This window comes from Propithecus coquereli, unplaced genomic scaffold (genome assembly GCF_000956105.1).
Source record: "Propithecus coquereli isolate 6110/MARCELLA unplaced genomic scaffold, Pcoq_1.0 Scaffold142, whole genome shotgun sequence".
In the NCBI taxonomy this organism is placed as follows: Eukaryota; Metazoa; Chordata; class Mammalia; order Primates; family Indriidae; genus Propithecus; species Propithecus coquereli.
In genome coordinates this window covers 6,107,370-6,128,941 of record NW_012138525.1, presented here as the reverse complement: position 1 = coordinate 6,128,941, position 21,572 = coordinate 6,107,370, and the positions used below count along the sequence as shown (strand labels likewise).

At 58.6% G+C, this 21,572-nt stretch overlaps 1 protein-coding gene across 5 annotated transcripts in view; it reads left to right on the top strand.

Annotated features, from left to right (window-relative positions):
- Positions 1-21,572, top strand: part of LMX1B (LIM homeobox transcription factor 1, beta) — an 81,132-nt gene that overhangs the window by 55,261 nt on the left and 4,299 nt on the right. For 2 of the 5 annotated variants that reach the window (XM_012639692.1, XM_012639689.1), the window contains exons 3-6: positions 16,743-16,975; positions 19,163-19,344; positions 19,521-19,598; positions 19,713-19,779. In XM_012639692.1, the coding sequence (XP_012495146.1) occupies positions 16,743-16,975; positions 19,163-19,344; positions 19,521-19,598; positions 19,713-19,779 (560 nt within the window). Of the gene's footprint in view, positions 1-16,742; positions 16,976-19,162; positions 19,345-19,520; positions 19,599-19,712; positions 19,815-21,572 lie in introns of all 5 variants that reach the window. The other 3 variants (XM_012639691.1, XM_012639690.1, XM_012639688.1) reach the window with 2 other exon arrangements.

Sequence of the window (21,572 nt, the reverse complement as noted above, 5' to 3'; positions counted from 1 at the left end):
TGAAAGATAGGCGCGCCCCGGGATGAGGGGTCAGCGGGCCTGCCCTGTGCCGAGCGGTGGAATTTTTCAATAACCAGCAGCTGGGTCACCAGGCACACAAAGGCAGTGTAATATCCTGTGGGCTTACTCGGGAGAGAGTGGGCTGTGCAGAGCCAGCTCCCTCCAGGCTGGGGCAGCGGCCCCCCACAGCCCAGGCCCCCAGCGGCCCAGAGGCCACTTGGCCAGGCCTCCACTCCCCTCCCACCAGAAGGGCAGAGAGAACCAGGGTCGGCAGCCTCCGCCGCCCCCTCCTCCCAGACCGGGGCTTCCAAGTAAATTCATCTTCCTTATTAAAAACCAGCCTTGATGCTCCCAGGCTCCAGCTGCGGCTGTGGCTGGACCTGCTGGGCAGGGCTGCCAGGGCCAGGCCCTTTCCAAGGGGCAGTGGGTGCTCCTCACGTGGGGAGGCCACACTGCACAGGGCAGAGGTCTCCAGCCCTGGAGCTGGGAGGGCCAGGTTTACATCCCTCCTGTCTGCCACATCCTGGCTGGTGACCTTGAGCAAGGGCCTCAATTGTACCCTCTGTGAAATGGGCTCATCGGTCACAGCAGGAGGCTACTGGGAGATTAAATGAGAGCCAGTGTCTGGTAGCCGCCCCCTTGCCTCAGTTTCTCTGACTGCATAATGGGGATCAGGGGACTGCCTTACAGGCTCTGGGGGGAGGCAAGGTCTGTGCCCTCAAGGGCCTCGCACACTGTAGAGGGCTGTGCTAGGCAGAACCGCGAAGCACATGTGAGAGTGATTAGAAGCGGCAGAGACCCAGTTGATTTTATTTTATTTTATTTTTTCCCAGAGAAACAATAGTTGCCCCCTCTCCCGAGTCTGGAATGCTTTACGCCCAGGGTCTGGGACCCCTCATTTAAATTGGCTGCGAAAGGACAGGCACCGTGAGCCCCGGGAGGAGGTTGTTAGGGATGGAAGCCGGGGCCCAGGAATTTACAATCCGTTACTTGAGAGATGTCCTGCCTCCCCCTCGCCGGTTCAGGCCTTCGCAGGCTCAGCATGTGCCGTAAAGATGTCACATTGGGTGCGGGGTGCAGAGGAGCAGTCCAGGCCTGGCCTTCGGGAGGGGGGCACACGGCCCGGGACGGGATCCTGCCTGCCCTGCCCTGGCTGGACGAGCCCAGGCAGGAGCTACCCTCTGTGAGCCTCAGCACCCCTCCGCGAGGTGCCGATGAGCGGGAGCGATGGCTCTTACCACGCACCTGGCAATGCGAGAAGGGAGGCAGGCAATGGCCCACGCGCCTCGCAGCAGGAACTTGGTCAGAACTGTGCACCTCTCACCTCCTGCCCAAGAGCTCTGCTCACATACAAAGACAGAGGCTCGGTTTGTCCTGTGCCAGATCACACGCTGACCTTATCTCTTATTTGGGGCTCTGACACTTTGTAGCTGTGAGGCGTGGCACAGGCTCAGTCTTCTCATCTGTGAAATGGGAAGACTCATTCCCCTACCCTCCAGGCTGAGGGGAGACGAGACAATCCAGAAGCTGGGCCAGAGCCCGGCACACGGCAGGCGTTCAGCAAGAGGTGCTGTCCCCGCTGGGCAGGTCCAGAGCCCAGGGGCGGCGGGAGCACCTCCCAAGGGCAAGGGCACTGGAGAGGACCTGGGGGAGTGAGTTTGGAGCCACTGGGGGTGTGGAGAGGGAACAGCATGCCGGTGGCTAGAATTTTGGGGTGCCCAACACACCGTCCCCACAAACACCACCAGGGAGGAGCATCAGATCTGAGAGCTGTGTTGGAGCCTGTGATGGCCATGTGGGGACAAGGTGGCTGTCGGTGCCATCAGGGAGGTGGATGCAGACCAGGAGACATCAATTTGGGGCCAAACGAGGTTAGTTTCTTTGGAGGCACCCAGTGTTGAGGTGGGGCCTTCTCAGGAGTTGCGAGGGGATGGCAGAGGGTGGCCCTGAGCACACAGATTCCGGAGAGGTGGTTCCCCAGGCCCGAGGCACTCAGCTTCTGCTCTGGGCAAAGAGGGGCCACTGGGGACGTTGCTGGAAGCCAGCACTGCGCACCCCTCTCAGCACCTCACCCACCCACGGGCTCAGGTGACCGCAGCCCTGCTGGGCCAATCAGCCGTTTCAGTCTCCAGGTCTCCAACTCCTGGAGACGCCCAGGAGAGGGACATCCCTCGTCTCTTAGAGGAGCATGTAGGAATCTGCTCACTCAGGGCTGGTGGGGGCAGCGGGGAGGGTGCATCCCGAGGGAGGCTGCATGGAAATGCCCTGCCAGTGTGAGCGTGCGCCTGTGGCGGGGGCAGGGAGCAGAGTAAACAGCCGCTGCCCTGTCCTCTCTTTGGCTGTGGCCAGGTACACAGCCCTGTTTGGACAGCTGCCTTGTCTGTCCGTCTGTTTGGGAGATGCTGGCTGATAGATGGGGCTGAGCGGACTGTTAACCCCTCGCTGCCTGCAGGGCCCTGTGCTCCCTTCCTCCTCCCATGGCATGCGGAGCGGCCAAGGGTGGTCCTGGCTGCCCCCGCTGCACCTCCTCTCTAGGGGAATGTCTCTTGCTCCGAGTCAGGGACAGTGCCCCGGGGACAGGGCATCAACAGCCAGCCCCCCACCAGGGAGCCAAGGACAGAGAAGGGGGTTTCTGTCAGTGGTGCCAAGGGGTAGGATATATCTCTCTGTCCTGAACCCACCTCATCCCCACACTCGTGCTCTGCGGAAGCTCCTCTGTCTTTATTAAAAAGCGAGCTGCCAGGCTGTCTCAGGGCTGCCCTCTTCACAAATGCCAGCTCTGCACGGGGTCTGGGTTGGAAGAAGTGAGGGTGGGGGCGACCAGGGCCACCAGCAGCAGGCCCGTGTGAAGTGTGAACAGGCGGAAGTGAGGCTTGGGCCAACTGTAGGGGAGCTGAGCTCACATCTGTCTCCTCCCGGGTGTCTGGACGGAGAGCCGGACCATGGATGAATGGATGCAGTGGCAGTGAGCAAGGTGAGACTGGCATCTCCACGTGGTCCCCTCCACCACCTGCGTGCCCATCTCAGCCACGGCTGCTCCACCCCCCAGGCACCCGGCGGGGTCAAGGGAGCCCCCGGCTCCGCCCATCCACCCCACAGCCCCACGGACTTCTCAAACACCCTACACAGATTGCTCTCTACTATCCCGCCCTCTTCTCCCACCCCGCACCCCAGCCAGGACCCCTGTGCCTCTCACCTGCTGGGGCTCCAGCCTGGACCTCTTAGTCTTCCCACTCTGCTCAGAGCCCCCCAACCCTTGGTCCCACTCTGCAGCCAGAATGATCTTTTAAAAATGTAAATCGCTCAAGCCACTCCCCACTTAAAACCTTTCAATGGCTTCCCAGGGCTCTTGAGATTAAGACAAAAATCCTTTAAATAGCTGGAAAGGCCATCAACAGGGCAGGGGTTAAATAAATTAGGGTTTGCCCCACGACTGAGCATCAGGCAGCTGTGACGGCAGGTGCTCCAGGCCCTGGCTTCTCCACTTGGGGGGCAGGGGAAGAACGCACATGAGGAGCAGAATAGTTGTAGAGTATACTAGTGTTTGTGTAAAAAAAAGTGGACAAAAACCCCAACCAGTCCTCATTACAACAACAACAAAAAACAAAACAAAACAAAACCAAAAACCCCAAACACCCAGGCGGGAGGGGAAGGGTGGCTACACACGGGAGCGTGTGTGTTGCATGTGTATGACGTGTCTCTGGAGCGAGGCGGGGAGCGGCCCTAGATGGCTGGGCTCCCGGAGGAGGACGCAGCGAACACACTTTTGTGTTTGTACATTTCCATGTTAAATCGTGGAATGCATCACCTATTCAAAAATAAATTATGATTTTTAAAATAAAACATTTTAAAGTAGGTGGTCTGCAAGACGCTGCACACTCCAGAGGGCTCCCGCACGCCCCACTCCTTCCCTCCCGCACACTCTGGCACTTTTTATTTCTGGCTTCTGTTTGTGCTGTCGCTGGGCCTTTGCACGCACTGTGTCCTCTACTGCCCGCCTCTCCCCGTCCCTGTCTGAGCGCAGACCTCTGTCTTCCGGAGCATGGCCTTCTCTGCCTCGCCCCCACCCGCACCCGCCGCGTGGGCTGGGTCGGGAGCAATGGCACCGCCTTCACTTTCGCTTGTCTCCCCGTGGCTGGTTCACAGCTGTCCCCAGCGCCCAGCACCGCGCCCCCACACAGTAGCTGCCGCATCAGGATTTGGGGAACAGATGAACTGGCAGGAAGGGGAGGATGCCCTGGAAATTCCATGCCATGGGGTCTGGGAAGTGTCCACCTGGGCTTTGAAGGATGAGGAGGATTTTGACAGACTGGCAGGTGGGACGGTCTTCCAGGCAGAGGGCAGCGCAGGGCGCCAATGGACGTCTCTAACTACCTGTCTGCCGATGCCGGATCTTCCACACCCGAGCTGTGGGCATCCTGGGCGAGTTACCTCCACGCTCTGTGCCTCAGTTTGCTCGTCAGCAAAATGGGGTGTTAGCAGGGACCTCTCCGAGTTGCTAGGGGCGGGGTCTGTGGATCCCTTCGGGGAGGCGGAAGGTGTGCTCACAGTTGGCGCTAGATAAATGCTGGGGGAACTACTGTGGGCTCAGGGAAAGGGTTAAAGCCGGGCGCTTTTTAATTGTCAAATGACTGCGGGCGATTAGCGCTGGCAGCTTCCTCAATAATCGCTCTTCTCTGTACCTGCTGGGAGCTTAATTAAAAAACAAAGAGGCTCAATTTAAAGGCCATTACTATGCTAATGCAGCCGGGCCGCGGTGATTAAGCGGCTCGAGCGGGTGGCGGGTGGCTGGGGCAGGGCGAGAGGCGATCAGTTACCCACTAACGGGCGGCGGCGCACCCTACCCGCCCTGGCCGCCCCCAGCCGGCCGCGGGAACGCAGGAGACCCCGGGTGTGGATGTGGTCTCCTGCATCCTCTTCTGGCTTCCTACAAAGAGTCCCCACTGTGGGCAGGAAAGGAATGCCACCCACACCTCTAAGTAGCCCCTTTGGAACTCCTCCTTCTGCACCTCCTGGAGCCTGCTCCTCTCCTGCACCCACTTCACAGATTACTCTCTCGGGCCCCTGTGGATGGCTCGGCTGGGGGACATGTTCTGCCCACCCACTATAGCTCTGGGTCAGCCCAGTACACTCAGGCCACTGGCTAGAAGCAGGTCTCAGGCTCCCAAACCTCTGGGGCATTTGTTTCCCTGTCCTCAACCACTGGGAAGGCAGGAGAGGGTGGTGGTTACCAGCCAGGCTGACCTGGGATGGGGTCCTGGTTCTGCATCTCTCCAGCTGGGTGACCTGCAGAAGGAAGGGACTCCTACTCCCGGGTGGCCCCTGACTGTGAAGCTCAGAGGACCTGGCTGGGCTGGCTCCTGTGAATGTGACATCTAGTAGGGACATAGCAGGTGTGCGAGGGCACTTGGGATGAGGGGGAGGCTTAGTCCAGATCTCGTGAGAGAGATGGGGCAGTGAGGCCCTCAGTGACTGGACCAACAAAGCTGGAGCTATCTCTGGCTGCATCAAGAGGAGCATTGGATGGGAAATACGGGAGGAGATGGCTGGTCTTCCCTCTGGAGGAATGAGCTACAGGGCTCCATGCTTCAAGGGCTACGTGGACAAACTCAGGCTCATTCAGAGCGTGACCGGAGTGTGGAGAGACAGCCATAGGAACCTGGGGGGCTTAACCAAGAGAGGGAGGTGTCACCACCATCCATGAGTCTCTGAAGGGCAGGAAGGAGCCCATTTAGTCTGTGGGGCCCCAGCTGAAGCTGGACATTTGCACCCAATATATGACACCCCCAAGTCTGTCTGAACCCCTGGTTTTGACCCTGAGTGTGTTTTCATTAGCTGCCTGGTAAAATTTGTGGTAATGAACTTTGGTAATTTTGTTGTTCACGTTGAAAACCACCCTCCTGAGCCTGGGGAAATTTAACTCGGTGAAATAAGCAGTACAAAATACACGTGACAGCAGTGACACTACCCGGGGTGAGATGTGCCCCTGCCACAAATGCACCGAAGAGTCAACCAGGAAGATCCAAGACAGGCACAAACCCGATGATACAGAGAAGCTTTATTGAAATTTTTTTCATAAAAATAATTTATCTCAATGAAAATAATTTTAGGGAAATAATGGGAAAAGTTGTAAATTATTTAACTGTACTAGAAAGAAAATTGATCAAAAAATTAAATTGCCTTAATGGAGTTTGTTCCAGAAAACTCTTGCTCAGAGGAAGTTTATCAATGTTTTTATAACCCTAATTAACTGCTATGGTCTATGCACGGGGAATCCAAAATCCTTTTGGTGAGGATGGTGCGGCCAAAATATACACTCCAGGATTTCTCCTGCTGGGACTCCCCTCCCCTGGAATGCCTGGTTCCCCATCCCACCGGGAGCCCCTGAGGGCTGTGATCCTGCGTCCTGTTCCCACTGATTTCTCGTCACCTAGCACAGAGCGTGGTCATGGTGGGTGTTAGACAGATGCTTACAGTGTCCAGTCTTACATTATTGTGAAAGGCCTGAAAGGCAGTTAGTTTCTGCTCTTTCAGGAGGAAGAGTCATGGCACAGGGTCTGGCACAGAGCAAGTGCCTAAGTATTTGTTGGATGGATGTTCGTATGGACGGATAGATGGGTGAAAGGTGGATAGATGGGGGACAGGTGGATAGATGGGTCAGTGGATGGATGGGTAGAAGGAAGAATGTTTGTATGGGTGGATAGATGGGTGAAAGAGTGGATGGATGGGGGACAGGTGGATACATGGGTAGGTGGATGGACAGGTAGATGGAAAGATGTTTGTATGGATGGATAGATGGGTGAAAGGGTGGGTGGATGGGGACAGGTGGATACATAGGTAGGTGGATAGATGGGTGGATGGGTGGGTAGGTGGATGGATGCATAGATGGGTGGATGGGAGACAGGTGGATACATGGGTAGGTGGATGGACAGGTAGATGGAAGGATGTTTGTACAGATGGATAGATGGGTGAAAGGGTGGGTGGATGGGGACAGGTGGACAGATGGGTTGGTGGATGGATGGGTGGATAGCTGGCCGAGTGGCTCTGTGGGTGGCCGATTAGATGGGAATAAGAGCGATCTGACCTGCCCTCTTTAGCCCAACATTCAAGGCCTCCAGCCTGACCCTTCTTTCTTGCCTGTGCTCCCGCCTGATCCATGTCTCCCTAACTCTGAAAATAGCCTCCATTTTCTTCACGCCTTTGCTGGCCTCTCTGCCTCTACACAGAGCCTGACTCTGGACTCAGACACATCCCTTCCCATCCCAGCCCTACCACTTCCCTCACTGGAATCCTCTGAACTCTTCAAAGTCCCCTGGAAGTCTTCCCTGACCTCCAGCTCTGCCTTCCACCTGGCTGACTTTGCACCTCATCAGACCGAACCCTGGATCCCCCAGCCCTTCCTGGGCACTTGGATCTGGGCCTGGTCCATTCTGGCTATGCAGGACCCCAGGGAGAAACCCAGAGGCCTCTACCTCTCACAGTGGGGGGTCTGCCATCTTCCACCTGTGTTGACTACGGAGGCCATAGCCTCCACTTCTGTAACCTCGGCACCCCCAGTCCCAGCCCAGGGCATGGGCCCAGCAGCTCCGAGCTGATGGACCAAGTGTGGAGTTGTTTCAGGAGGTGGGCAGCATGGAGGGGGCTGAGGCAGGAGAGGTCTTCCTGAGGAGGGAGGCCCAGGAAGCTGAGCAGAGCAGCTGGAAGGAGGAGCAGGAGCTCTGGAACTCAAAGTGCCAGCCTCGAACCCCAGCTCTGATGCTAAGCAGCCGTGATACCCTCTCTGAGCACCACTTTCCTCTCTAGTAAAAAGAAAGTGGCGGTGCCTACCTCTCAGGGGTCTTATTGCATGTGCAAATAAAGCACAGGGCCTAGTATGTAGGAAACACTCAATAAATCTTAGCAAGTAATAATAACAATAATAATGGCTGCTGGATTTGGCAGCCAGGAGCTGGTGACCTCAGTGAGAATGGGGGAGGGTACCTGTGATCAGCTCAAAGGGTTTGATGAGCAGGTGGGAGGAGAAGGCTCCTACTGCCCGACAGTAGAAGGCCTGGCTCATAGTAGGTGCTCAATAAATGTTAGCTGAATGAATGAATAAAGGAATCAGCAAATGAATTGCATTTGCCAGTGAAGAAAAAAGAGGGAAGAGAGTCACCCCAAAGGCCATGAAATAGTACAGGTAAAGCCCTTAGAGTGGCACCTGGCACAGAGCTCGCAGACCCTTGACACCCGGTTGGCCCAGGATATCCTGCAGCTCTGCTAGCCTGGACCAGAGTCCTGAGCCCGGCTGGAAGGGAGGCCTGGGAGGGCGGTCAGAGGGGTGCAATGTTCTCCCTGCCACCCGCCCTGGACTCTTGTCTCTCCCTGCCGGCAGGAAGGTCCTGCCTGTCACCAGGGGAGGTCTGGTCCCCAGAGAATCCCCAAATGGAAAAGAGACTCCTGGCTTCTGGGTCTTGCTCCCACCCCACCCCTCAGGGGTCCGAGCCCCACAGGTGGGAAGCCAGTTGTCAAGTGCCCAGCCACATGGACGCAGCGGCTCACTCTGCAGGTGTGCATGAGTGTGTGTGTGTGTGTCTCTGTGTGTCTCCATCCCAGCGCCCCCCACAGTGTCTCCAGCCTGGGCCTCTCCCTGAGCTCCAGCCTCGCCCAAGCAGCTGCCCCCTGGACATGTCCGTATGGCTGACTAGAAGACAGCTCAGGCCTAACGTGTCCAGGACTGCCTCCCAACCCCCGCCCCAACCTGCCCCCAGTCTCCCTTTCATCCAGTGGCGACTCCGTCCTTCCTGCTGCTCAGCCCCAAGATCTCGGGCTCCTCCATGCCCCTGTGCTTTCTCTAGCGTCCTACAGAACGCATCCTGGGCGGACCACCTCTCAGCACCTGCCCTGCTCTCACCGGGTCTGAGCGACACCATCCTTTGCCTGGATGATTGGGATCACCTCCCAAGGGCTCCCTGCCCCCCAACCCGTCTCCCCACAGCTGCCTGAGAGCCCAGCCCAGTCAGTGTCAGATGGCATCCCCCTCCGTCCAGTCCCGCCAGGGCTCCTGCCTCTCATGCTCTGCCCCCCCACCTCCTGGCCCACACCCTGTCCTCAGGGACTTTGCACTTGCTGTTCCCTCTGCCCGGAACCCCTCCCCCCATATCCGAGCTACCTCCCTCCGGTCCCTGGTGGAATGCTGGAATGTTGCATCTCAGTAGCCTCTGACTGTCCTTTCTGAAATTGCGACCCCATCGCTCTTCCCTGCCTCGCTTTTCTTCCCCACATTGTCACCATTTGTTGTACTCCAAATGCTACGGATGTATCTATTTGTTAAAACAGATACATTTTATTGTCCCCTCACCTGTGAGAATGGAAGCTGGAGGTGGGAGGATGTAGGGACTGTCCCTTTAACTCGGCTCTGTCTCGGACCTTCCTACAGTGCCTGGCAGATAGCTGGCACTAAATAAACATTTGCGGACGCTCTGAATGTGAACGTGTGTGTGCGCGGCTCGCCAGGATGGCCCCTGGATGGTTCCCGGGCTCCCGGCTGAGCCTGTCCCTCCCTGCCACTGGCCGGTGACCTCCAGCCCTGCCACCGGGCTCCGGACAGCGCCCCGCGCTCCCATCAAAGGCCCGAGGCCCCGCCCAGCTGCGTCTGCCTCCCGCCCGCAGGAAGCGCCGGGCAGCTCTCGCTGCAGGCTCGGCCCGGCGCGGCGAGGCCGGGAGGCTGGGAGGCCGGGGAGGCCGGGGAGGCCGGGGAGGCCCGCGCGCCCGGCCGCGCCGCGCATTCCAGCCCCGTGATTGACGCGCGCACCGGGGCCCCCGCCTGCGGCTCCCGCCGCCACCGCCGCCGCCGCCTCCCGGCCGGCCCGCCACTGCCGCCGCATCAAAGCAGATGTTTGCAGCTGGTTTGAGTTGGATCCCCCATCAACAGGCCCCTTTTTGTCTCAAAATAAAAAACAGCTACGCCCCGGAATGATAAGGACGCAGCAGGCACGTGGGGGAGATGTCAGCCAGTGCAGCGGGAGGAGGCCAGGCAGCTCCCTCCCCAAGTGACAGGCCGAGGCCAGCAGCAGCGCCCGAGAGCGTCTAGGGTCCTGTCCCCTCGGCTCCTGTGAACTGCAGCTCATCCTTCAACCAGCGTCATCACAGACCGCGCAGTCCCCCCAGCAGTCAGAACGTTAGCCGCCACGCTGAGCGCTGACTGCGCTAAGTGCTCACAGCTGTGTCACCCTGGGGTCCTGCCACCAGCGTGGGCAGGAGGTATCACAGGAATCCACACAAAGACGTATCTGCAATGATTACCTGTACGGTGAGGGCGGGATCCCAGTTTCCAAATGGGAAAATAGGTTCAGAGAGTGGAGGTGGCTTCCCCAAGGTCAGGCAGCTAGTAAGGGGTAGAGCTGGGGTCCAGGCCTGCCCCTCTGCCTCCAGAACCAGGTTCCGTTAAGTCACCTTTTCCAGCTCTTCCCCGGACTGACTATTGCTGCATCCTGTGCCTCTCAGCTTGCTGGGTGTACCCCAGTACCCCAACAAAGCACATGTCTGTCACATTCTGCCAGCAGCCATAGGATGAGGTTCGGTCTAACTCTGTGCCCCAAGCATCTCGAATGAGTCCAGCTCAGAGTCAGCCTCCAGGGGTATTTGCTGGGTGAATTTGAGAAGGTGCAGCCAGTGTGGACAGAAGGGATATGGTTCCAGGGGCCAAGCCCTGTGGTCCCCATGGAGGGAGGAGGCTATTCCCAGCAGCGATCACTCCAGCGGTTGTGGGGCTTGGGTCTGGAGAAACCAGGCCCAGAATCTGCCTGGTCCCAGTGTGGCCCTGGGCAAAGGTCCAACAGAAGCCCATGCCTACAAAGGGACAGGCAGGGAGGGCACACACCGACCATGCTATTAGGGGGCTTCAGACTGAAATGGGAGGTGAGGAAAAGAAAGTTCCAGAGCCTACATCAGGCACCATGGCGAGATGTAGACCCAAGAAATCCATTTGTGCCAGGCGCTGGGCTAAGCCTTCCTGCATGGGCTAAAACTCGTCAGATTCCCAGTTACCCTGTGAGGGAGGGATAAGCTCCTCCATTTTACAGAAGAGGAACCTGAGGCTTGAAGAAAGAATGTGAATTACCCAAGACCACGTAGCTGGTGCTGGAGGCCTGGAAGGCCACACACCTGAGGGTGGGATGGGGGCTGACGAAGAGCTCCTGGGTGAGCAGGGGAAGGAAGGGACACAGGACAGAGGCCAGTTGACCCGCCTTGAGTCAGATATCCAGGCCTGGTCCAGTCACTTATGGGCGGGGGGTCATTTATTAATGGTGTGCACATGGCACCCCTGGGTCTAAGTAAGAGGCGTGCATGGAACTTCATTGATAAAAGTTAGAAAACTGGACTCTGCCTTATATAGCTGTGAAGGTAGTGGGGGCGGGGAGGGTGAGTTCACTTCTCTTGTTACCTAGAGGTGTTCCCTGACCCCTAGAAGCAGAGTACCTAATATTTTCTTGTCCTACCTGGCTGCCTATTTCATTTCTCACAAGGTTGTTTATTCATTCAACAAACACTCACTAACCACTTCCTCAATGCCAGAGCCTGGGGGTGAATTAGAGCTGGTATCTGATTTCTAGGTCAATAGGGGCTGCAGACGCACAAGTAGCTGGAGAGTGCCTAGGACTGTGGGCATCAGGGAAGGCTTCACAGAGGAGGTGACATTTGAATGGATCTTGAAGGATGAAGAGGAGTTCCATAAGAAGCAAAGGAAAGGGGGACAGAAGGATAAGCCTTGGAAGCAGTTGGAATTTTAAGTGCTAAGGAGACAAGAAGGAGCTTGCTGTGTTCAGGGAGCAGCAAGAAGCCTGGCTGCTAGACCCAGGTGTGACAGGATAGGTGGGGCCTTGGGTGTCACTATGAGGTCTTTGGGCTTATGCTGAAATTGCTGGGTGCTCTTGGACATTCTGAAGCAAAGGGATATGTAATCTGATTTGACCTGATGAGGAGATAAGTCAGAACTTTGGGTGTTTCTCCCATACCTTCTGTTTTCTCTGTGAAATGGGAGGTGACAGTGTCCACTGAATAGGACTGGTGCGGCGGTCAGGAAGCTGGAGATGTGTAGAGGAGGCTGGTGAGGGAGGGGATGACTAGGGTGGTCTCAAGGGGCAGAGGAGGCCGCCTGAGAGTAGAAAGCACGTACATGGGGTGGGAACTCTTCTGAGAACCCAGTGAAGGGCCACATAAACTGTTAAGTGCGGTGGTGGGGTGTGGGAATGGCAGTGAGGAGGAGGTAGAGGATCTTCCACTCTGAGGATGGGGAACAGGTGCCAGAAGTCCTAGAGAGATGACAGTGGTCATGATTACCTCTTACTGAGCCCATCTCACATGCATGGCACTGTAAGTCAGTTTCTGTCACTATCCCCATTGGACAGATGAGGACACTGTCACTCAAGAGGAGAAGGGACTTGTGTGAGATTCCAGTGGTAGGAAGTGGTGGAGCCAGGATGCCGAGCCCGGGGCCTGCTGCATGGACTCTGAGATCTGGCAGTGAAGACCTGCTTGGAGAGGCTGGAGCGGCCCCAGAACATTAGGAAGCCAATTTTATTGGAGGGAAAAGAATCAGCCGTGCTCCATGTGTCTCTGCAGTTCTCAGTGTTTCAGAGAAGTTAATCAGCTTTGTAATCCATGTTCAAATGCTCCCGACAAAATTAGTTTTCCGAGTTTTGTTTATTAGCCTTATGAGTTTAATAAATTGAGCATTAAACAAATAAACCAATAAAAATTCAGAGGAGATGGAGATGTGTTCTCACAGCCTGGGACTCTTCAAGGGAGGGATCCCCCTAAAAATAGAATTTGCTCCTCCATAATCACAGATGATCCCAACAGGAAAAAAATGTGTGTGTGTGTGTGGGAGGGGGGTATTAAGTTTGGTTTAAAAAAAAAAAAACAAATGCACAGCCTCCTTCCGGGGGCCGAGCTCATGCCTAGTAATAAGAACTTGGGGTGAATCGGGCCACAGCCTTGGGGGCCGGCAGACAAGGGCACGGCGCCCAGAGTGAAGAGCGGGGGTGACTGGTGAGTGAAGGCACGCTGGGAGGCACGGAGCAGGGCGGAGTACCTGCTGCTACTGCTGCGTGACCTCAAACCTCAGTGTGTTCATCTGTAAAATGGGCGCGGAAACAGGGCTCTGTGAGTATTTCACAAGGCGATGCGAGGAGGTGACTGAGTATTCTCGGTCTCAGTAATATTAACGAGATAGATAGAACGTTGAACCAGGCGTGCTCCGTCCAGATCAAGCCAGGCAGAAGCGGAAGGGCCAGCCCCAAACCCAGGGTGGTGGTGACCGGGAGGTGCAGCTGGGACCTGTCAACCCAGCCAGTGCCAGGGAGGTGCCCGCTGGAATCGTGGTGACCCTAGCAAGGGTGATCGACAGGGCACTTGGGACACATGTGGGACAAAAGAGGGCAGAGAAGGGCAGACTTTCGTGGAGTGCCTTCCTGAGGCCAGCCCAGAGCCGAGGGCTTTATATGCAGTCAACCCTCCCAATGACCCCGTGGTCAGGTACGGTCATTCCCACTTTATAGAGGAAGAATTTGAGGCCCAGAGAGGTTAAATGTCTTGCCCAGAGTCACACAGTGAGAAAGTTAGGGAGCCAGGATGGAATTCTGGGCTGTGCCCTCTGTGCCTGCTGGTTTACTCTGACAACCCACTGCATCCTCATGCTGAGAAGCAGGCAGTGTTGTCGAGCCCATTATACAGGTAAGTAAGCTGAGGCTTGGGAAGACGAAATCACCTGCCCAGTCACCAGCCAGCAAGTGGTGGACTGAGGCAGGGAACCCAGGTCCGTCCGATTCCAGTGTCCCTGCCTGTGGCTGGGCCTGCTTCTCAGGGGCTTCTCAGGGTCTGCCCCCACCAATCCCTCCATGGTGAGAGGCACCGAGGGAGGGAATGGGGGCTCACAGAGAAGAGGGGACCCCGCTGGCACCCCCCAACCCCTCCCACACCTGCCGTTAGTAGCTCTCACCCCGGCATGGTAGACAAAGGCAGCCCCATAATCGGGAGCGAGTATTTCATGCGTCCCCCCCGATGTTTTATTGGGTGGAGAGATGCTTGGAGACCAAACGGATGGCGCACTCCATTTATAAAGTGCACGCGGTTTGTTTTATTTCCCGAGTTTTTGCAATCTAGATAACAGATGATGCCCCGAGTGGCTGGCGCTGCCTCCGTAATGGCGGCACCGAGCCTTTGGAGAAGTATTAATAATAGATTGTGTTGATGAGTTTGGAGAAAGTAGCAATCGACCCCCTGCTGCCAAGGCATTAGCGCGGCTGTTCTGAATGCAGCCAGCATGGTGGCATCGACTGCAAATGCAGGTCACCAACCCTGCTGTCCCCCTCCACAGCCTAAGAAGGTCTCTCTGGGAGCCGCCCAATGTGTGCTGACCCTGGCCTAGGACCCTGGCCCTGCTGTGCTGGCAGAGACACAGCCAGTGCCTGTCCGCTCACGGGCCACAGAGGGCAGGCTGCACACCTTAGTGGGGCCCCTAGGGCAGGCAGTGTAGGGAGGACGCAGAGGGGCAGTGTGGTGGTGGGGCGTGGCAGCATCCTACACGTGACAGGCACGGGTTCTGCAAACCACTTCTTTCCCAGCCCCTCGGTAGAGCTGGAGTGCCAGCCAGATTTCTAGAGGCCTTCGCCTAAGACTGCATGGACAGTTGGGTAGGTTGTACCCCAAACAAGGATATCAGGCCAAAAAGCCAAATTAGAGCCGAAATCCAGCCCATGTTCCCCTCGGAAAGCCGTGCACTTTGTGGGCTAGTGGGGTCCTGCCTCCTGGGGCAGAGAACCTGGCCTCAGCCTCAGCTCGCCAGGGCTTCACTCGCTCTGCAAACACTGAGGCCTCCTTGAGGGTCAGATAGAGCCAGGTCCTGCCCTGTGGAACCCCAGTAGAGTTGGGCACTGATGGGGACATGCACCGTCACTCCGCTGTGCTATTCACCAAGTTACATACTCGATATCATTGAATCCTGACAACAGCCTTCAAGGGAGGTCTTGTTGACATCCCCATTTTACAGCAGAGAAAACTGAGGCCAGAGGGAAGCTCAGGGGAGCATAGAGGAGGGCACGTCCCCTAGACTGGGGCATCACAGAAGGCTTCCCAGGGGAGGTGGCATTGGAGTTGGGCATTGCAGGATGAGTAGGAGCCTGCTGGGTAGAATAGAGGTGGGTGGCAGTGGTCGCTAGGGGTGCCCTCCAGCTGAGTGCCCTGGCTAGTGCCAGGACAGAAGGCAGAGCTGGAATTGGCCCTGTCCACCCGCCCCACCAGCTCGCCGTGGGCGGTGCTGACGGCAGCCCCGGGAAGGGAGGCAGGCGAGTGCCTCCGTTTATGGCCATTTCTGTTCCAGAACCGATTAGAAGAGAATTGCAGCTGTAATCTGTGCCCGCGATGGCGGGCCATAAAGAGGGATGGGATGTGCACAGCGCTCCCAAGGTGGCGCCTGCAGACGTGGCCCGGGGACGCGAGGAATGAAAAATGGTTTTAATTCCCTCCCAGCAGCAATAATTTGATTCTTCATAAATTTCTCCATCAAAGTGTTGTTGAGGCTGAGTTCCCACAGAGCAGGGCACGTGATGGGGTGGGGGTGCTGGGAGCAGCGGTCAGCGGTGCGGGCAGAGGAGGGGCCGGGCTGCCCAGACCCTCCTGCACGTGCCGGCCGGGGCCCGGACACGCCCGCCCGTGCTGCTCTGCGGAGATGGGAGATGGAGCACCTTTGTCACAGAGGGACTGGACCAGGCCCGGGCTGGGAGTTGGCTGCAGCATTTGCTACTCACGTGACCCTGAACAAGTGACGCTGCCTCCCAACACCTCAATTTCCTTATCTCTAAAATGGGGTTGATATTCGTTCTTATCTCTTGTTGCAAGGATTAAATGCATTTCTGCATGTAAGGTGCTTAGTGCGGCACCTGCCGTGCTGTACGTGTGCAGTAAATACCTCTTCATGACGGAGGTGCGGAAGCTGAAATGGAGGCATCACCCAAGCCAAGGGACAGAGAAAGAACACGTCAAAAGGCTGCCATGATGGTGCTTTGGAGCAGCCACAGGCTGCTCTGTGGGCCACAGCCCGGGGAAGCAAGGGGTGGTGAGGGAAGAGGCAGGATCATGACAGGCCTTGAGTGCCAGGCTCAGGATCTTGGATGTTCCCCTAGAGGCACTAGGGAGCCATTGAAGAGTCTGGAGCAGGGAAGCAGCATGATCAGCATGAAGTGTTTTGGAAAGATCCCTCTGGCTCCTGTGTGTGTGGTGGGGTGCGGGTTGTTGAAGGGCCGCAGGGGTCAGGAACGCACGGAGGGGACTGGTGGCTGCTCAGGCTGGAGAGGAGGGGCCCAGGCCGGGTGGGGGGTTGGACAAGGAATTGCTTGGATGTGGAGGTGAGGGAGGATCAGGGAGGAGGCAGAGCTGGTCAGGAGTGAGGGTGGAGGGGACTCTCTCAGGACAGGGGCCGTCCTGGCCTCGGGGAAGGTTGAGGCGGACCCTGCACACTGCCCTCTAGTGGCCACCTTGTCCCTGAGCGGGAAGGGCCCTGAGCTGCCACACCCGGGAGAGGCACCTCTCACAGGATGCCGGGCGCCCACCCTGCTGCAGGGCCTCCCGCTGTGTGGGCTCGGCCCGGGAAGAGCCTCTCCCACTTGGGCCTGAGGGTCAGGGAGGAGGGAGGGGCCCTCAGCGTCGGTGGCCCCTGGGAGGGACCTCCGAGCCCAGCCAACGCCCCCTTTGTGCACCTGCAGGCTCTTCGCAGCCAAGTGCAGCGGCTGCATGGAGAAGATCGCCCCCACCGAGTTCGTGATGCGGGCGCTGGAGTGCGTGTACCACCTGGGCTGCTTCTGCTGCTGCGTGTGTGAGCGGCAGCTCCGCAAGGGCGACGAGTTTGTGCTCAAGGAGGGCCAGCTGCTGTGCAAGGGCGACTACGAGAAGGAGAAGGACCTGCTCAGCTCCGTGAGCCCCGACGAGTCCGACTCCGGTGAGCTCTGGCCCGAGCGGGGGGCCGGCCTCAGGGAGGGGCCTCCGAGCCGCACACAGACGGCGCTCGCACGTCCATGTGCATGTGTGCACGTGGACGCTAATGTGCATACCTCCCAAGCACGCAAAATGCACCTGTGCTCCCTATGCTAAGGCACATGTATCTGTACGTGTCGACATGCATGTGGTCACACGTGTACACACACGCACGTAAAGTACACGTGGGATACCCATACCCAGGAGCATATATATATATACTCACATATATGTAGAGACGTGCTCACATAACCAAGCAAGCAAAGCCACACCCAGGTAAACACACACATGCATGACCCAGCATACTCAAACACTAAGCGCTATACACATGGCTGCACACGCACATGCCGTGCTTGCACGTATACATGCACACCCGCCTTGTTCTCTGGCCCACCACCCACACCCTCCCTGATGTGGCCCCCACCGTGGCACAGCACTGTGGCCCAGCACCACACCAGGGCTGCAGGCTAGGGGCCTCTTGGGAGGCAGGGATCTGATGTGTCCTCCCTTCCTCGACCCCCAGAGCCCCCTGCAGTGGGGAGCAGACAGCCCTGAGCTATTCCCTGTTTCCCAGCTGGGGGCACTGGGGCCCTTTCGGGTAGGCGGAAGACCCCATTTCCCAGGGTGAAGGCACCTCTCTACTCTGTTCCAGACCCCAAAAGGACTATGCCAGTTTGGAGCCCTCCTGGCAGGAAGGGCAAGGCCAGCCAGGAATGAGTCTGAAGGAGGAAAGGCCTGGAGGTGGCCTCGGCCCTTGTCATTCCCGGGAATAGTGGGGATGGACTTGAGCAGGGAGCGTGGAGAGGAGATGTCCTGGCCTGCCAGGCCCTTTGTGTAACCCAGAGCCCCACAGTAACAGGATCTGCCCACACGGGAAGGGTCTGTCACTGCCAGGGCCCTTGGTGGAGGCAGTGAGCAATCCATCTGTCCCTGCTGTCCCTGGGCAGGGCAGGGCAGCACCGTGGCTGGTCCCATGGCTGCCTGGACTCCTGGGGAAGAGCAGAGCCTGCCAGGTGCCATGGTCCCTTCATACCTAGCCTAGGAGAGCGGCCCCCTCCCCGGGGGCTCGTGCTCTGAGGAAGACAGGGCTGGAGGAAGGGGACCAGTCCAGACGAGGGCAACAGGAAGCCCAGCGGTGGGTGGGAGGCTTGGCCATCCATCTGGGGTGGCATTTCTGAGACCCAAACTCCGGGGTGTGTCACTGGGTGAAAGCACACGCTTCTGAGTGCCGTGCATGTGCCTGTTCAGGTGCGGGCACGCTTGCACGTCCTGCCCGCAAGCATGGGCCTGTGTGCGCGTACGCCTGTGAGCTGCATGTGCCTGGGCCTTTGCGGGCCCACGTGCCGGTCTGCATGTGTGTGTGCCGGGGCGAGTGCACCTGTGTGCGTGCACACCTGCACGCCGTGCTCACTGTCGCGTGAGGATGTCGGTGCATGTGTCTTTGCCTGTCGATCCTTCACCCCTGGAAGCTTCAAGAGAGAAACTCCCTGCGGTCTCCCCTGAGGCACTCACACCTGGCTGGCACTGGGCTGGTGCAGTGGGAACAAGTTCTCTTGGAGGCTGACATGCTGGGCTGGGTCTCCAAGGGACTAGAGGTCAGTGGGACAAGGCAGGGTCCCAGACCAGATGGGTCCGGGAAGCCCAGGGCCAGAACAGTCCACAGATGCCAGCCTTTCTCTTTCGGGGTCTGTTGGCCCTAAGAGGCAAGCAGATCTGCCCTCAGGTGTGATCACACGTAGACCCGAGCACACTTCTGTGTGTATCACACACAGGCACGTGCACAACCCTGCGTGTGCACCTGTGTACCTGTTTCCCACGTGGGCCTGCATCAAAGCCGTCTTGTGTTTGTGTGCACCTAAGCGTGCAGCTGCACGTGTGCGTGTGCACGTCTGTGGTCCGCAGCGTGCTGTGTTCACTCTGCAGGTCCACCTGTGTGGGGACCGTGTGCTGGGGAAAGGACACGCAGGGCACGGGGGCGGGAGATGAGGGGCCAGGGCAGGGAGGTAGACGTGATCCCGAGGGCACTGGGGGGCCATGTCGGTGTCGGCAGAGGGCACGGGGGCCATCGGGCAGCAGGTGGCATGAGGGCACAAGTCTGGGGCCTGGGCCACCCCTCAGCCCTCACTGATAGGCTCGGTTGCGTCCCCCACAGTGAAGAGCGAGGACGAGGACGGGGACATGAAGCCGGCCAAGGGGCAAGGCAGCCAGAGCAAGGGCAGCGGGGATGACGGGAAGGACCCGCGGAGGCCCAAGCGACCCCGGACCATCCTCACCACGCAGCAGCGAAGAGCCTTCAAGGCCTCCTTTGAGGTTTCCTCCAAGCCCTGCCGGAAGGTGAGGGGCGGCTGGGGCGGACACCCCACACCCGCTGCCTTCTCGGATCCTGCCCACTCTGCGCTTGCTGGGGGCAGGACATCCCTCCACCTCCCCCATCTGCCCCGCCCCCCAAACCCTGCCGATTCCCAGCCGCTGCCCCTGCAGGCCTGACCTGTCTCCTCTCTCTGGGCCAGGTCCGGGAGACGCTGGCAGCTGAGACGGGCCTCAGCGTGCGCGTGGTCCAGGTCTGGTTTCAGAACCAAAGAGCAAAGGTGAGTGGCCACCTCCAGGCACTGCTGGCCCCCGACAAAGGGCAGGCGGAAGACGGGGGTCCACATGTGGGTGGGGCAGGGAGGGGTCCGGCCTGAACTATGCTCTCCCTGCAGATGAAGAAGCTGGCCCGGCGGCACCAGCAGCAGCAGGAGCAGCAGAACTCCCAGCGGCTGGGCCAGGGTGAGCCGGGGCTGGGGCTGGGGACAGGGGGCCCTGCTGCCTCTTTTAACAAGACTCCCAGGAAACCTTCACCAAGGCCATCAGAGCCCAGGGAACTTCTGCCTAAAACCTAGCTGAGGTGTAGAGAAGTGGAGAAGCAGTGGGGCCAGAGGACACAGGGAGGAAAGATGGCAGGGTGGAAGCGGGGGTGGGGTGGGGGGGGTGGCGGCATTTCTGCAGTCAAAACGGCGCCTGTGTGCGGAGCACAGTTCTCAGCACTGAACACACCCCGTGTCACTCAGTCTCACAGAGCCCTGCAAAGAAGGGTATCGCCATGTCCCATTTCACAGATGAGGAAACTGAGGCTTGGTGAGATTAAGGAACTTGCCTGGGATCTCTCAGCCCAAGCATGGGGCTCAAAGCCTGTGCTTTGAACAGGATGACACTCCCTGACCCTGCCTCGCAGCTAGAATCCAGAGGAAGTCTCCAGACAAAGCTGGCCAGGGTGCTGAGGAGCCCCCCAACACTGGGCTTTGCTAAAAATACTGTTTCTACATCAGAATCTTGGGCCAGGCTGGTCTCCTGGGTCCTATGGGGACATTGAGCCTTCAGGGCCGCGAAGGGCGTGCAGGGACTGCTGGGGGCTGGGGCAGAGCTGCCTGCCCCGGGTGAGAGGGAGGCTCCGGGCAGATGCCAGGCACTGATGGGCAGCCCCTTCTGCTCAGGACTCTGGGGGCCAGGCCAGGAGCCAGGCTGGATGTGGGGCTTCTAAGGACACGGCCTCAGAGCCCAGTTCTTCCTTTCCTCTCCCTCTACCCGTCCTGGGGCTGCAGTCACTGCCTCTGGTCTCCCAGCAGCTCCTGGGCTGTGTCTGGCCCTCCGATGTTCCCAGCTACCTCCTGGACACAGCCTCCCTGAGACTGTCCCACAGTGCCCCCAGCCCACACTGCACTGCCGCCACTGCCCATGTGCACGCGGCACATCTTGCCCCCTCCCCACCTCAGGAGTCACCTCTGACCTTCCTGTCCCACACGCGTGGCATCTGCTCAGTCGCCAAATTGGGGGTGGTTTCTTTTCTTGGGTCCCGCTCGCCCCCTCCTAGGAGTTGTCTCTCCCACAACCGCCTTGACAGAGACCCCGGCCCTCCCCAGGCCTCTCGGCCCACTGCTCCAGCTGTCTCACCCTCACCCCGCTGAGACCCTCCCCTGGCTTTGACACCCAGCTCGCCCCCAAAGGTCTCTGTGGTCAGGTCCCTCTCGACTCGTCTCCCCCACACTGGTCTCTTGGGCTGGACTCCATCCCACCTGGCAGTTCCTCTTGTCCGGGCCTGTGCTGCCCCCAGCCTGGCATGCCTCACCTCTGCTGGTTCGTTAAATCACACGGGGTTGGGGCCCTTCCTCTAGGAAGCCTTCCCTGGGCCTCTTTGGCCTGGGTGTGGGACTCCCAGATGGTGGGGTGCACATGGCACCCACACTTAGAATCACCGTTGCCTGGTTGGGGTCCCGCTCCCCAGGGTCCCAAGCACCTGCAGGGTGGGGTAGTGTCAGGAAAGCTGGGGCAGGGGGCCGGGAGGACCCTGGCTTTTGGTAAACTGATTATAGAAGAGGGGCCAGGGCGTGTCTGGGGAAGGGGCTGGGGAGTCAGATGTCTGGGCAGCCCCTGGCAGTGAGGGGCCCCTGGGGAGTCCCGAGGTCAGAAGGGACACCCGGGAGACACCTGTGGGGCTCCCAGGGAAGCTGGGCCATGGGACTGGGTGGGCAGGGCCAGGTGGTGACGGCGTGCTCTGTCCCCAGAGGTCCTGTCCAGCCGCATGG